This window comes from Hyla sarda, chromosome 9 (genome assembly GCF_029499605.1).
Source record: "Hyla sarda isolate aHylSar1 chromosome 9, aHylSar1.hap1, whole genome shotgun sequence".
Classification (NCBI taxonomy): Eukaryota; Metazoa; Chordata; class Amphibia; order Anura; family Hylidae; genus Hyla; species Hyla sarda.
The window spans coordinates 69,812,063-69,829,443 of record NC_079197.1 but is presented as its reverse complement, the minus strand read 5'-3'; the positions used below and the strand labels follow the sequence as shown (position 1 = coordinate 69,829,443).

Below are 17,381 nucleotides of genomic sequence, written 5' to 3'. Positions count from 1 at the left end.
TTCCCCCACAGCCCTCATTAACCATTTTATTACAAAAAATGGGGAGAGGGCCCATAAAGGTGAATGGATACATAAATGGTCTGTCTTTTAACCAAAAAGGCATGCTAAGAACCTAAAAACGCACAATGTGAACAAAGCCTGATTCACTACCTTCGTTCCTGTTCTGTCATCTCAATGTGTCTACATAGTCCTGCTTCTTTTGGCCGTGACATCATCACTAGAGGTGGGGCTACACAGGAAAAGGCCAGAGCAGGGACAGTCTGCCCACTGTCTACAGTATACACCATCTACATAGTTGGTTGTATACTGTACTCCGCCTCTAAACATCTTATCCCCTATCCAAAGGATAGGGGATAAGATGTCTGATCGCGAAGGTCCCACCGCTGGGGACCCCGTGATTTCTTCTGCAGGAACCCTGTCATCTGGTGCACGGAGCGAGCTTCGCTCCATGCCTGATGACTGGCAATGCAGGGGCCGGAGGATCGTGACTGGGGTGCTGCAGGAGAGATCGCGCGGTTCCCAGTGTTGGGACCCTCGCGATGAGACATCTTATCCCCTATCCTTTGGATAGGGGATAAGATGTCTAGGGGCGAAGTACCCCTTTAAGCAGTTAACTAGCAATGCTCAGCATTGCTAGTCAACTCCTTCCCTGCTGGACCAGCACAGAGCTCAGCCCAGCAAGGGGTTACAGTAGATTGCTGGTTTACTGTATGTTGACTAGTTAAGTTGTGATGCACAGCATCGCTGCTTAACTCTTTCCTTGCTGGGCAGAAGGTATTCAATGTATACATCCTGCTCAGCCTTTGCTGTACATGCATCACAGCTCAGCCTCGCTAGAAGAAGGGACTCCAGTCAGTATAGTGACGGGAGTCCAGGCTTCGGTACTGTACACTATGGACTTCTGTATACCATACCATCAGTGGAGGTAAGTAGTGATGCTATGCGTAGGTGCTGACACCTGTTTGTTAGCTTTTTTGGCGGCAAATAGGCCAACGTTAAACTAACATTTTGCTTCCCTCTTATAGACTTCTATGAGAAAAAACACTGAGGTTTCTTCGGAAAAAAATCCCAGAGTCTCAGCATGCTTCGATTTTGGGAAACTGCCAGTGAGCCCGTTAAACTCCCAAGATCACGGAAAAAATGTCAAACCCAGAAACGCAAAGTGGATTTGAGGATTCATAATTCCCTAAAAACACAGTGCTAACATCTGGCTGCAGCATTTTTGCTGCTTAAAAACACTTTGCTACCGTCTACTCGCCTTTGAACCCTTGCCGCCTGCCCTGACCTCTGCTACATCCGACTACGCTCCTGCCTGCTCCCTGTGTACCACGCCATATCAGCTACCAGTGAGGTCGAGTTGCTACTGGAGGATACGACCTGGTGGTTACCGCCGCATCAAGTCCATCCCGCCTGGTGAAAACCAGTAACCACTTAGAACCGGTCCTCTGGTACAACCTGTGTCATCGCCTCTCTGGTCCAGAGGATCCACTACCAGTCCTGCCGGTATGTTACAGTAAGATCCGGCCATGGATCCCGCTGAAGTTCCTTTGCCAAGCCTAGCGGACCTCACCACCATTGTGGCCCAGCAAGGTCAGCAGCTGGCCCAGTTAACCGCCATGTTGCAGCTGCTCCTGCCGTCTCAGCAACAGCCAGCCTCACCGCCTGCATCTGCTGCATCTCCTCCGTCTGCAGTTGCCTCCAGTTCCAGAATCCGTCTGTCCCTGCCTGACAAGTATGACGGAGATCCTAAGCAGTGCTGAGGGTTCCTGTCGCAGTGCTCTCTCTACCTCGAGCTACTGTCTGACCAATTTCCTTCTGAGCGAGCCAAGGTAGCCTTTATTCTCAGTCTACTCTCTGGGAAGGCCCTGGCCTGGGCTACACCGCTGTGGGACCGCTCTGATCCTGCCACCTCCTCCGTCCAGAACATCTGCCAAGAATTCCGTAATGTTTTCGAGGAACCTGTCCGGGTTACCTCCGCAGAGACTGCCTTACTGAACTTGAACCAAGGAGCCTCTACCGTGGGTGACTATGCCATACAGTTTCGCACCCTAGCCTCTGAGCTGAACTGGAATAATGAAGCCCTCTGTGCCACATTCAAGAAGGGACTAAACAGTGAAGTAAAGGACGTTCTGGTTGCACGAGAACTTCCTTCCTCCCTTAGTGACCTTATCTTGCTGGCCACCAGAATCGACAAGCGTTTCGCCGAGAGACAAGAGGAACTCCTTCTGGAAAAGGGAAAGGCTCAATCTAGACACTACCCTCGTCTGGCTCCCGTTTCTCAATGTCCACCTCAACCCCTTTCTGGGCCTCCCGCTGTGGAAGCCATGCAGGTGGACCAGTCACGCCTGATTCCGCAAGAACGAAGCCGTCGCAGAGACGAGAACCTGTGTCTGTACTGCGCCAGTACTGAGCACTTCCTACGTGATTGTCCTTCCTACGTGATTGTTCTTCCTACGTGATTGTCCTGCAGTTGTTCCTCCCTTCCAAGTCCTTCTTCACCGCCACAGCCTTATTGGATTCCGGTTCAGCTGGCAACTTCATTCACGCCTCCTTGGTCGACAAGTACCACATTCTGGTTGTCCATCTAACCAAGCCCCTCATCATTTCTACGGTTAACGGTGAGAGACTCTCTGCCACTGTGCAGTTCCGTATCCTGCCACTGCAGATGGACATTGGAATTTTTCATACAGAGACTCTAGAGTTCCTTGTCCTTCCCTTCTGCTCCTCCGAACTCCTCCTGGGCCTGCCATGGCTACAACGCCATAGTCCTGTCCTGAACTGGTCCTCCGGTGAGATCCTGCGTTGGGGTACCTCCTGTTCAGACCGGTGTCTCAAGCCTGCTCCAGTCAAGCAACTTCCGCAAATTTCTCCGCCTTCCGGTCTGCCAAAACCATACCACTGCTTTGCGGATGTCTATTGCAAAAAACAAGCCGAGGTCCTTCCTCCTCACAGATCCTATGATTGTCCAATTGACCTAATGCCTGGTTCCACTCCACCTCGGGGAAGAATTTATCCTCTCTCACCTCCAGAGACGCTTCTCATGTCCGAATATATTCGTGAAAACCTCTAGAGAGGATTCATAAGGAAGTTTTCTTCTCCTGCTGGGGCTGGCTTCTTCTTCGTGACCAAGAAGGACGGTCCCCTTCGCCCCTGTATTGACTACAGAGGACTCAATAAAATCACCATCAAGAACCGTTACCCTCTGCCCCTAATCTCTGAGTTATTTTATCGTCTCCGAGGGGCAAAGATCTTCACCAAATTGGATCTTCGAGGGGCCTATAATTTGATCGGTATGCGTGAAGGCGACGAATGGAAGACCACCTTTAACACCAGAGACGGTCACTTTGAATACTTAGTGATGCCTTTTGGACTTTGTAATGCACCTGCAGTCTTCCAAGAATTCGTTAATGACATCTTCCGGGACCTTCTTTACACTGGTGTAGTAGTATACCTTGATGATATTCTTATTTTTTCCTCTAATTTGGATCAACATCGAGTTCATGTCCGACAAGTTCTCACTCGGCTCAGAAAGAACCGCCTCTATGCCAAGATTGAGAAATGCCTGTTCGAGCGTTGCTCTTTGCCCTTCCTGGGGTATATCATCTCAGCCCAAGGACTCCAAATGGATCCTGCCAAGCTCTCTGCGGTCCTGGACTGGCCACGCCCCTCTGGTCTCCGAGCCATACAGAGGTTCCTGAGTTTTGCCAACTATTACAGACAATTTATTCCTCATTACTCCACCCTGATGGCCCCCGTTGTGGCTTTGACTAAGAAAGGTGCTAATCCCAAACCCTGGCCTCCTCAAGCTGAAGAAGCCTTCCAGTCCCTGAAAGCCTCCTTTGCTTCTGCATCTGTTCTTTCCCGGCCTGATCCTTGCAAGCCATTCTATCTTGAAGTGGATGCATCCTCGGTGGGAGCAGGAGCTGTGCTTACTCAGAAGTCTTCCAGAGGCAAGACCATAACTTGTGGCTTCTTTTCTAAAACCTTTTCTCCCGCCGAGAAGAATTACACTATTGGGGACAGAGAACTGTTGGCAATTAAATTGGCTTTGGAGGAGTGGAGACATCTTCTCGAGGGTGCTACTCACCCTGTGACCATTTTCTCGGACCATAAGAACCTAGCCTACCTCTAGTCAGCTCAGAGACTCAATCCCCGCCAAGTCCGTTGGTCCATCTTCTTCGCCCGCTTCAATTTCCAAATTCATTTCCGTCCTGCTGCCAAGAACGTCAGAGCAGATGCCCTTTCTCGCTCTTCAGATGTGGTGGGTGACGTACCTACTCCTCAACACATTATTCCACCTGAATGTCTCATCTCAGTTGCACCTGTGGAATTGCGACTTCTTCCCCCGGGTAAAACCTATGTTCCTCCTCGTCAGCGGTTACAGGTTCTCAAGTGGGGTCACGCTTTCCTCTTTGCTGGTCATCCTGGGATTAAGAAGTCTCTTCAGTTAATCTCCCAAAGATATTGGTGGTCCTCACTGAAGAAAGACGTCACTGAGTTCGTACAGTCCTGTGCGATCTGCGCCTGTAACAAGACTCCTTGTCTAAAACTGGCGGGTCTTCTTCTGCCCCTTCCAGTTCCGGAGACCCCTTGGTCGCACATCGCCATGGACTTCATAACTGATCTCCCTTCCTCTCATGGTATGGCGGTTATTTAGGTCGTTGTGGACCGGTTCTCTAAAATGGCTCACTTTGTGGCTCTACCTGGTCTCCCATCCACGCCTCAGTTGGCCAAGCAGTTTTTTCTACACATCTTCCGCCTCCACGGTCTTCCCAGACACATCGTCTCTGACCGTGGGGCGCACTTCGTTTCCAGATTTTGGAGGGCTCTTTGTGGACAGCTCGGGGTCAAGATGGACTTTTCTTCCTCCTATCACCCTCAGTCTAATGGCCAAGTAGAACGGTTGAACCAGATTCTGGGAGATTATCTACGCCATTTTGTGTCCTCCCGCCAAGATGATTGGTCAGACTTACTCCCTTGGGCAGAGTTCTCTTATAATTTCAAACAATCTTCCGCCACCAATAAGTCTCCATTTTTTGTGGTTTATGGTCATCACCCTCTGCCACCACTACCTCGGACCTCCGCTCCCTCTTCTGTACCAGCTGTAGAGGACCTCCTTCAAGACTTCTCTTCCATTTGGCGAGAGACCCACTCAGCCCTCCTCAAGGCCTCGACCCGTATGAAATTCCAGGCCGATAAAAGTCGTAGAGCTCCTCCGGAATTCAATCCTGGTGACAAGGTGTGGCTTTCCTCGAAATACATCAGATTTAAGGTACCAAGTTACAAGCTGGGCCCTCGTTACTTGGGTCCCTTCAGAGTTAAGAGCCGCATTAATCCGGTCTCCTACCAGCTCCATCTTCCTCCCTCCCTCAGAATTCATAACTCTTTCCATGTCTCTCTTCTCAAACCTGCCATCTTTAATCACTTTTCTCCTAAACTTCTTTCTCCCACCCCTGTCACTGGTACTTCAGATATTTTTTCGGTTAAAGAAATCCTAGCTACCAAGATCTCTCGGGGGAAAAGATTTTTTCTGGTTGACTGGGAGGGTTGCGGTCCTGAGAAGAGATCCTGGGAGCCTGAAGAGAATATTCTGGACCGCAACCTCATCCGCAGTTTTCTGGGTACCAAAAAGAGGGGGAGACCAAAGGGGGGGGGGTACTGTCACAGCCAGCGCTCCGGTCCCTGCCTCCGGACCAGAGCGCTCGCTTCCCCGCTCCCCCTTCCCGGGATCCCGGTGCCTCCCGCACAGTCACACTGACCGGGAGCACGGGATCCCTTGTGTCGGGGACGCAGCTGCCGTGTCGGCTGGTCCACGCTCACGTGCCGCATCCCTGTCTGACTTACCTGGCTCCTCATTCCCAGCGCAGACTGGCTCTGCCTTCCGGCAGAGCGGGGCCGCGCGCGACACCTTCTGTAAATTTGAAGGGCCAGTGCACCATTGATTGGTGTGCTGGCTAATTACCCCTGCCTCCTTCCCTAATAAAAGTCTCCTGCCCCTTCCTGCTCTTGCCGGATCTTTGTGCCCTAGTGCCTTTGAGAAAGCATTCCATACTGTGTATACTGCCCTGCCTGTTGCCGTACCCTTGCTACTGTCTACTCGCCATTGAACCCTTGCCGCCTGCCCTGACCTCTGCTACGTCCGACTACGCTCCTGCCTGCTCCCTGTGTACCACGCCATATCAGCTACCAGTGAGGTTGAGTTGCTACTGGAGGATACGACCTGGTGGTTACCGCCGCAGCAAGTCCATCCCGCCTTGCGGCGGGCTCTGGTTAAAACCAGTAACCACTTAGAACCGGTCCTCTGGTACAACCTGCGTCATCGCCTCTCTGGTCCAGAGGATCCACTACCAGTCCTGCCGGTACGTTACAATATGTATATTTATTAGCCTGATCTTATTTATTCTGAAATGAAGATGGTGGTTTAAGGCATACAAGGTTGGATTGTTGTCTGTTCTTCACTTCATTGAACGCCTGAGATAATATTGATTTGGGATAACCCTTTTCTAAGAAACAATCACATATAGTAAGAGATTGTTTGGAAAAATCCTCTAATGAAGTACAGTTTTATTTTTTTTTCGAACCAGAGCGGTAGATTTGCCTTTGTCCACAGTGTGCAACATTATCAAGAAGTTTGCAACCCATGGCACTGTAGCTAATCTCCCTAGGCGTGGACGGAAGAGAAAAATTGATGAAAGGTGTCAATGCAGGATAGTCTGGATGATGGATAAGCAGCCCCAAACAAGTTCCAAAGATATTCAAGTTGTCCTGCAGGCTCAGGAAGCATCAGTGTCAGCGTGAACTATCCATCGACATTTAAATGAAATGAAACGCTATGGCAGGAGACCTAGGAGGACCCCACTGCTGACACAGAGACATAAAAAAGCAAGACTACATTTTGCTAAAATGAACTTGAGTAAGTCAAAATCCTTCTGGGAAAACGTCTTGTGGACAGATGAGACCAAGATAGAGCTTTTTGGTAAAACACATCATTCTACTGTTTACCGAAAACAGAATGAGGCCAACAAAGAAAAGAACACAGTACCTACAATGAAATATGGTGGAGGTTCAATTTTGTTTTTGGGTTGTTTGGCTGCCTCTGGCACTGGGTGCCTTGAATGTGTGCAAGGCATCATGAAATCTGTGGATTACCAACAGATTTTGGGTCGCACTGTACAGCCCAGTGTCAGAAAGCTGGGGTCAGAGATCTTGGGTCTTCCAGCAGGACAATGACCCCAAAGCACCCAGAAATGGATGGCAACAAAGTGCTGGAGAGTTCTGAAGTGGCCAGCAATGAGTCCAGATCTAAATCCCATTGAACACATGTGGAGAGATCTTAAAATTGCTGTTGGGAAAAGACGCCCTTCCAATCAGAGAGACCTGGAGCAGTTTGCTAAGGAAGAGTGGTCCAACATTCCGGCTGAGAGGTGTAAGAAGCTAATTGTTGGTTATAGGAAGCGACTGATTTCAGTTATTTTTTCCGAAGGGTGTGCAACCAAATATTAAGTTAAGGGTGCCAATCATTTTGCCCAGCCCATTTTTGGAGTTTGGTGTGACATTATGTCCAATTAGCTTTTTTTCCTCCCTTTTTTGGTTTAGTTCCAATGCACACAAAGGGAATAAACATGTGTATAGCAAAACATGTGTTACTGCAATCCTTTTCTGTGAGAAATACTTAATTTTCTTGAAAGGGTGCCAACATTTACGGCCATGACTGTATATGTTATATCAGAGACAATGAATTCAAACACTGCTTCCAATAAAAGTCATAGTTTATTATTAATTTAAAACATGATTAAAAAACCTTACAATAAATACATGATTAGGGTGCCAAAATGACAACATCCACAATACAAAAAAGTTCACAGAGGAGAGAGTGCAAATGACTGTCAGGTAAATATCAGATCACATTAGGTGAAACGTTGTTAAGCGTTGTTCTCTGCAAACCTTATATTCAATATATTGACTGGGGATAGAGCATGTTTTACCTCATACTGAGGTCCCCATTAACTATAGTCAATACTAAATGTAATTACTAGCAGCCTGAACAACGCCATATGTTACCTAATTAAAATATTACAGAAGTCCTTACCTATAATAGCCAATGCACTCCTCCGAAACTGGCACACATTTTGGGAACTTTTTTAGAGGCCGTGAAAAAGATCCCAAAACGTGCGTCGAGGTTGGATTATGCTAATAACCTAAGGTTTTTGTAATCATGTTTTAAATTCATAGTAAACTGAAAATTTTATTGGATGCAGTGTTTGAACTCATTGTCTCTGGTATAATACTTACCAGCTGCTGTATACTCCAGAGAAAGGTGTGTAGTTCTTTCCAGTCTGACCACAGTGCTTTCTGCTGCCACCTTTGTCCTGTCAAGAGTAGAAGCAAATCACCATTACATTGAACCTAGGTGACCAATGCTGTGGCTCAATACATTACACTGCTGCTCAGCCTATCTCTGTGAGAGGCAGGACATCGATGTGGTTAGCGATTTGCTGACCAGCAGTTTGATGAGTTAACTGCAGCTGGACCAGCAAGAAGACGAAGGAGCGATGAAGGAGCTGTGCGAGATATTGGGACATCAGGCAAGTTGCGGCAGGTGAGCCCTGTTTATTGTTTTATTTTCATGCAGCCTGGTCATTTTGGAAAAAAAAATTCTAGGCAAGACTTCTGTAAGATTTTTAAATAATAACTTTCTGGCACCAGTTGATTTGAAAACATTTTTTTCCACTGGAATACCCACATCTCCTCCCCTTCATCCACCCATACTTTTTCCCTTCATCCACATACTCTCCCCTCCCTTGGTTGAACTTATTGGGCATGTGCCCAGAAGGAGAAGAGACATCACCTTATCACTGCATCTTTGCTATTGCTCTTCTCTTTTACCCAGCGCTATTCCCCAACTGGATCTGACTGAGTGGTCCCATTGGGAATCTGGTTACTAATACCCCTTGGCTGACACAGTATCTACTGATTATTGCAACCTTATCATTACTACCTGTTTCCTACATAATTATGTCCCCTGATGAAACCCTTTAATGTTGTTGTTATTACATATGGGGGGGGGGGGGGGGGACGCAGGATATGTATGGGACACACATTGATGTTTCATAGGCTGTAATTGGTTTCAGTACCTGGATTTGTTTTTTCTGTAGTTTATCTTCGGTCTTATTTTCTCAGCCTACATCCCATAAAGTATTGTATATTCTGTGAATCAAATACTATGCTTGATTTTTTATTTTATTTGTTATTGATCTATGTTTTGTTCACTTTTTGGTGCCGAAGGATTTGCTATATTGTATTTGATAAAATATTAAAAGTTATGTTTTAATGAGAGCTCTAAAAAAAGTACAACTGGTTCCGCAAAAACACAGAATGTAAAATAATTATTTAAGTTGTAACTCTTGAAAGGTAAAGAGAAAAATTTAAAACAGTTAAGCAGATTTGTAAAAATGACTTCTATGTAAAAATCTTAATCATTCCAGTACTTATCAACTGCTGTATTCTACAGAGGAAGTTTTTATATTTTTGAATTTCCTTTCTGTCTGACCACAGTGCTCTCTGCAAACACCTCTGTCCATGTCAGGAACTGTCCAGAGCAGGATAGGTTTGCTATTGGGATTTGCTCCTACTCTTGACAGTTCCTGAAATGGACAGATGTGTCAGCAGAGAGTACTGTGATCAGACATAAAGGAAATTCAAAAAGGAAAAAACTTCCTGTGGAGCATACATACAAAGGATTTTTAATAGAAATAATTTACAGATCTGTTTAACTTTCTGGCACTAGTTTGATTTATTAATTTTTTTTTTTAAAAGGGTTTCCAGCAGAGTTCCCCATTAAAGGGATTTTGTGGGTACTCTGGTGCAGAAAATCCATAGGATAGGGGATAAGTGTCTGATTGCAGGGATTACGACCGCTGGCACCCCTGCGATCTCCTGCTTGGCACCCCAACTCTCTCCATGCATGGCTCGATCGCCACTCCGTGCATACATTTCGGTCAAAGCTGTTGCTGACGAGCCCCTCAATTCATCTTTATGGGAGAGCCAGAGATATAGTGTTCGTATATCTCCGGCGCTCCCATAGAGACACATGGAGGGGTGTGTTGGCCACAGCTTTGTGCTGCGGTCGACAGTAATTCATGCATGGCGCGACCTCCCCTTCATGCATGGAGAGAGCCGGGGTGCCAAGCAGGAGATCGTGGGAGGTCCCAGTGGTCGGATCCAACGCCATCAGTTCTGCATTAGAGTACCGGACATCAGCAACTTTATTTAACCTTTTAAATGGCATCATCAATACTAATTTATTCAAAGAAAGAAAAATAGAGTACAGTGATGCTGAATATAAATAATAATATTTTTTTTTAACTGGCATAATGATATATACAGATCTAAAACCATTAAAAGTATATCTAAGACATGTAGCCCTTCAATATAAATATTGTATATAAATACTGTACTGCCCCTGTGCACATCACATTCTGAATAATTGTACAGAGATGGTTTCTACGCATTCTTTATCCTAGGCTTTGTAGTAGATAACTAGCAGTGACACTTATAGTCCCTATAACTACTATAATAGTCCTTTGGGGATGAGGATAGGTCCCCAACAACTAACCTTTCACATATGATACACCCTAGCTGTTTGGTATGTAAGGTGCCTAAAATGCAGAGGAGAAATAAGATGCACAATTTTTAGTAAAGTCTCCAAAAAAGGAGATAAAGTGCACAAACTTTTGCAAACTTATCTCTCCCTGTGCCCATGTGCTGATGCCGACCACACAGCTCTAGGCATAGGGAGAGCCAGGGCCTCATTCTGGAGATCATGAGGGGTCTCGGGGGTGGGACACTTCAAGCATATTAGACTAATACCAGGAACAGCTACTGTTAAGTTTACAAAACTGTGCATGGTAAGCAATGAAGGGTACTCGCTGGATCCCCTTCTAACAGTTGGTTGTGGGGACAGGTTGAGAGCTGGATCCCCTTTGATCCTGGTCTTGTGGTCCAGTGTATAGGCCATTAATTTGAAAATTCCCAGATAACCCATTTAACCCTTGCAACCTTTCTGTCATTTCCAATTTCAGGTACTGCTAGTGTGGCAAGAGCATGGAGCTCTACTTTTGATGACATCATTGGTAATTACATAAAAAATTACTTCATGCAGAAAATAAACTTCAAAGTGGAAAACGTCCTGGGAGAATACCCGGATTTCTTTGCTCTTTTACTTGTCATTCTGCTAACAGGTAGGTGCCTATTTGGTGTATATGATAGAGAGTGAAAAATTACTTTCTATTGTTAAAGGGGTACTCCGGTGAAAACCTTTTTTCTTTTAAATCAACTGGTGGCAGAAAGTTAAACATATTTGTCAATTACTTCTATTAAAAAATCTTAATCCTTCCAGTACTTATTAGCTGCTGAATGCTACAGAGGAAATTCCTTTCTTTTTGGAACACTGATGACTTCACAAGCACAATGCTCTCTGCTGACATCTCTGTCCATTTTAGCAACCATGCATAGCAGATGTATGCTAAGGGCAGCATGGTGGCTCAGTGGTTAGCACTGCTGCCCTGCAGAGCTGGGGACTTGGGTTCAAATCCCACTAAGGACAACAATAAATAAAGTGTTATTATTATAATAATAACGTCAGCAGAGAGAACTGTGCTCGTGATGTCATCAGAGAGCATTCCAAAAAAGAAAAGAATTTCCTCTGTAGTATTCATCAGCTAATAAGTACAGGAAGGATTAAGGTTTTTTAATAGAAGTAATTTACAAATATGTTTAACTTTCTGCCACCAGTTGATTTAAAAGAAAAAAGGTTTTCACCCGAGTACCCCTTTAAATCTGTTTATCCCCTTAAGGACTCAGGGTTTTTCTGTTTTTGCATTTTTTCCTTATCACCTTCAAAAAATCATAACACTTTAAATTTTGCACCTAAAATTCTATATTATGGCAATTTTTTTGCGCCACCAATTCTACTTTGCAATGACATTAGTCATTTTACCAAAATAGCCAAGGTGAAGCGGAAAAAAAACATTGTGCGACAAAATAGAAGAAGAAAATGCAATTTTGTAAATTTTAGGGGGCTTCTGTTTCTACGCAGTGCATTTTTCAGTACAAATGACATCTTATCTTTATTCTGTAGGTTAAAATGATACCCTATTTATATAGGTTTGATTTTGTATTACTTCTAAAAAAAAAAATCATAACTACATGCAGGAAAATTTATATGTTTAAAATTATCATCTTCTGACCCTTTTAACTTTTTATTTTTCCATGTACGGGCCATAATCTGAAGTTTTTATCGGTATCAATTTTATACCGATCGGATTTTTTGATAGTTTTTTTAGAAAGTGACCAAAAATACTCTACTTTGGACTTTGGAATTTGTTTGCGTGTACGCCATTGACGGTGTGGTTTAATTAACAATATATTTTTAGAGTTTGGACATTTCCACACGTTGGCGATACCACATATGTTTATTTTTATTTACACAGTTTTTTTTTATGGGAAAAGGGGGTGATTCTTAGGGAAGGGGTTAAATGATCTTTATTAACTTTTTTTCAAACTTTTTTTTTTTTTTTGCAGTGTTATAGCCCCCCCCTAGTGGCTTAACACACTTAACATACCAATCTCATACACAGATCATTGCCGTGATTGGCGGTCAATTGCTCAAGCCTGGATTTCGGACATGATGGTGGCAGGAAAGGGGATCTCTACTCATGTTCTAGCTGATTGGGACATCGCGATACCCCCGTGATGGTCCCGATCAGCCTGACTGAGCTACCAGGAAGCTTTTACTTTCATTTTAGATGCGGTGATCAACTTTGAATGCCGTGTCTAAAGGGTTAATAGCATGCAGCACAAGAATCGGTGCCGCACGCTATTAGCCCAGGGTCCCGGCTGTCATCAGCCGCTGGGACCGACCCGGTACGACACTGGGTCACTGTTACACTGAGCGCTCCGGGCCCCCTGCTGGCCTCAGAGCGCTCACAGCATGTGTCCCCAGGCAGCGCTCCTGAGTCTCGCCGTGTGCGTCCCCGCTCTCTTGGGCGTGCGTGTGCCGGGACTCTTAGATTTAAAGGGCCAGTGCACCAGTGATTGGTGCCTGGCCCAAAGTGGTTATTAAGGGTTAAGGTTTTTGAGAGGCAGTGCTGTTTGGACTTAATTAGGTCTGCACCTGTGCACTGGCTATAAGTACCTTCCCCTCCCACAGCCTCCTGCCGGATCTTTGTTGCCTTTTGTGCCATTGTGAAAGCGTTCCTGTGTGTTCCTTGCCTGTTGCTGACCCGTTGCTACCGACTACCGCCTGTGAACTGTTGCTGCCTGCCCTGACATTTGCTCCATCTGACTACGCCTTGCCTGATCCTCTTGTACCTTGCCTTATCTCAGCAGCCAGAGAGGTTGAGTCGCTACTGGGTGGAACGACCTCGGGGTTACCTGCTGCAGCAAGTCCATCCTGCTTTGCGGCGGGCTCTGGTGAAAACCAGTAATCCCTTAGATTCCGTTCCCCTGGTACGGCCCACATCATCACCTCTCGGGCACAGCGGATCCACCACCAGCCTCCGCTACCAGCCCGGATCCTGACAGTAAGATCCGGCCATGGATCCCGCTGAGGTACCTCTGCCAAGCGTCGCTGACCTCTGTGTTATGGTGGCCCAGCAGTCGCAGCAAATTGCGCAGCAGGGACAACAAATGAATCAGTTGTCCGCCATGTTGCAGCAAATCTTGTCTGCCCAGCAACAACCGTCACCTCCGCCTGCACCTGCTTCACCACCACAGCCAGCAGCCGTCTCAACTTCCAGAATCCGCTTGTCCTTGCCGGACAAGTATGACGGTGATCCGAAGCAGTGCCGTGGGTTCTTGTCGCAGTGCTCACTTCATCTGGAGTTATTGGCCGACCAGTTCCCGTCCGAGCGTGCCAAGGTGGCCTTCATACTCTCCCTGCTTACTGGGAAGGCCCTGGCCTGGGCTACATCTTTGTGGGACCGCTTTGATCCAGCCACTACCTCCGTCCAGAATTTCTGTCAAGAGTTCCGGAGTGTATTTGAGGAACCTGCCCGGGTTACCTCCGCAGAGACTGCTTTGCTGAGTTTGACCCAAGGAGGCTCTACCGTGGGTGAATACGCCGTCCAATTCCATACCCTCGCCTCAGAGTTGAATTGGAATAATGATGCTCTATGTGCCACTTTCAAGAAAGGCCTAAGCAATGAGATTAAAGACGTCCTAGCTGCACGTGAGATACCATCTACCCTTAGTGACCTTATATTACTGGCCACTAGGATTGACAAGCGTTTCTCTGAGAGACAAGAGGAACTTCTGCAAGAAAAGGAGAGAGCTCATCCAAGACGCTATCCTCGTCTGGCTCCGGCTCTTCAGCGTCCACCGCAACCCTTCTCTGGGCCTCCCGCCGTGGAAGCCATGCAAGTGGACCGGTCTCGCCTGACTTCTCAAGAACGGAGTCGTCGCAGAAACGAGAATTTGTGTCTGTACTGCGCCAGTACCGAGCACTTCCTCAGAGACTGTCCTCTCCGTCCTCTGCGTTCGGGAAACGCTTACACCTAGTAAATGTGGGAGAGGCGTTGTTGGTGTGGATTCTTCCTCTTCACGTCTTACGCTATCAGTGCAGCTTTCCGTGCCTGCCAAGTCTACCTTCACTGCCACAGCCTTCTTGGACTCTGGATCTGCTGGCAATTTCATCCATGCCTCCTTGATTGACAATTACCAAATTCCCGTGGTTCATCTACCCAAGCCTTTCTTCATTTCCACTGTCAATGGAGAGAGACTCACTACTACAGTGCAGTACCACACTTCACCACTTCAGATGGACATTGGCATGCTGCATACTGAGAAGTTGGAGTTCTATGTTCTTACTTTTTGCCCCTCTGAACTCCTCCTGGGTCTGCCTTGGCTTCAGCGCCATTGTCCAGTCCTGGATGGGTCCTCCGGAGAGATGCAGAGTTGGGGTCCCTCTTGCTTCAGCCGCTGTCTCAAGACCGTTCCTGTCAAGCAAAATCCCATTGCTTCTCCTCCACTTGGTCTGCCTGAGGCTTATCACAGCTTCGCTGATGTCTTCTGCAAAAAGCAAGCCAAGGTTCTTCCGCCTCACAGACCCTATGATTGTCCCATTGACTTAATGCCAGGGACTACTCTTCCACGGGGTAGAATCTACCCACTCTCTCCACCTGAGACTCTTGCCATGTCTGAATACATCCGTGAGAACCTACAAAGAGGTTTCATAAGGAAGTCTTCCTCTCCTGCTTGAGCCGGGTTCTTCTTTGTCACCAAAAAGGACGGCTCCCTTCGTCCTTGTATTGACTACAGAGGACTTAACAAGATCACGGTCAAGAACCGTTACCCTCTTCCCTTGATCTCTGAGCTCTTTGACCGTCTCCGCGGGGCCAGAATTTTTACCAAGTTGGATCTTCGTGGTGCTTACAACTTGATCCGTATTGGAGAGGGAGACGAGTGGAAGACCGCCTTCAACACCCGAGATGAACATTTTGAATACCTGGTGATGCCCTTTGGTCTCTGTAACGCTCCTGCCGTGTTCCAGGAATTTGTCAATGATATCTTCAGGGACCTCCTCTACACCTGCGTGGTGGTTTACCTCGATGACATCCTCATCTTCTCTTCCAACCTTGACCAACACCGGGTACATGTTCGTCAATCCTTTCCCACCTCAGGAGGAACCGCCTCTACACTAAGATCGAGAAGGGCCTATTTGAGTGGACCAGTCTGCCTTTCCTGGGGTACATAATTTCTGCCCAAGGCTTACAGATGGACCCGGCCAAACTCTCCGCGGTTCTGGACTGGCCGCGCCCCTCTGGGCTACGTGCCATACAAAGGTTCTTGAATTTTGCCAATTATTATAGGCAATTCATCCCACATTTCTCCACACTGGTGTCTCCCATTGTAGCCTTGACCAAGAAAGGGGCTAATCCCAAGTCGTGGCCTCCTCAGGCAGAAGAAGCCTTCCAGTACTTGAAAGCTGCCTTTGCCTCCCCCCCAATTCTCACCAGACCTGACCCTTTTAAGCCATTCTCCTTGGAGGTGGATGCCTCCTCTGTGGGAGCTGGAGCCCTGCTCACTCAGAAGTCGCCCAGAGGCAAGACCGTAACTTGCGACTTTTTCTCCAAGACTTTCTCTCCAGCCGAAAGGAACTATTCGATCGGAAACAGAGAGTTGTTGGCCATAAAATTGGCACTTGAAGAATGGAGGCATCTTCTTGAGGGCTCCATCCATCCTGTGTGCATCTTCACGGATCACAAGAATCTTGCTTATCGCTAGTCCGCACAAAGGCTTAATCCACGCCAAGCCCGCTGGTCCCTGTTCTTTGCACGTTTTAACTTTGTGATTCACTGACATTTGCTCCGTCTGACTACGCCTTGCCTGATCCTTTTGTACCTTGCCTTATCTCAGCAGCCAGAGAGGTTGAGTCGCTACAGGGTGGAACGACCTGGGGGTTACCTGCCGCAGCAAGTCCATCCCGCTTTGCGGCGGGCTCTGGTGAAAACCAGTAATCCCTTAGATTCCGTTCCCCTGGTATGGCCCACGTCATCACCTCTCTGGCACAGCGGATCCATTACCAGCCTCCGCTACCAGCTATTAGCCTGGATCCTGACAGTCACGGCGTGACCCCGTGTTATATACCGGGACCGAGCGCAGGGCATACAGGTACGCCCTGCATCCTTAAGAGGTTAAAACAGTGGTGTCTCCAGCTTTCATATTATGGGGAGGAAACCTGGGGGGCCAGGGCAAAAGTAGGGGGGCCTTGTCACTCCCTGTTGTTCAGTCTTGATCAGTTGATGCTGAGACACCCACCTTTAGGTGAATGAGAGATCTTTCTGTTTCTGCTCCATTATAAGCCTATGGGACAGGGAGACAAAGATCACTAGCAGCAGGAGAGGGAATCATGCTACTGGGCATTACTTCCAGCTCTTTCTCCGGATTGGTGGGTGTCTTAGCACTGAGACCTTAACTGATCAAGACTTGTGCTCATTTAACCATTAGCTGTCGTCTATAAACCATTTGGATGCCGCTGTCAAAACTTACATCGGCATCTTAACAGCCTTTATGTGCATCATTAATGGTGCAGTTATTCAGATCGCCTCCTCACAATGCAATTGCAGGGAAGTGATCAGTTTTCATGGCCGCCTAAGGCCTCTGTGGCTGCTGGTACTCTTCCTATGGCAGACTCTTCCAATAGAACACAGATGTAATAGATCAATGAAGTGCCTACATTATATATTTAGCATTTTAACATACATTTAGCATACATAGCATTTGTTTGGTCTCATCCCAGAAAAAATTGAATAAAAAATTATCAAAAAGCCCCATCTACGCCAAGTTGTTACCAATGAAAATGAACAGACAATGCAGCAAAA

General features: G+C 46.9%; 1 protein-coding gene across 2 annotated transcripts in view; it reads left to right on the top strand.

Annotated features, from left to right (window-relative positions):
- SLC7A3 (solute carrier family 7 member 3) overlaps nucleotides 1-17,381 on the top strand; it is a 208,994-nt gene that overhangs the window by 71,319 nt on the left and 120,294 nt on the right. For both annotated transcript variants that reach the window (XM_056537883.1, XM_056537884.1), the window contains one exon: nucleotides 11,082-11,240. In XM_056537883.1, coding sequence (XP_056393858.1) covers nucleotides 11,082-11,240 — 159 coding nt within the window. The remainder of the gene's footprint in view (nucleotides 1-11,081; nucleotides 11,241-17,381) is intronic.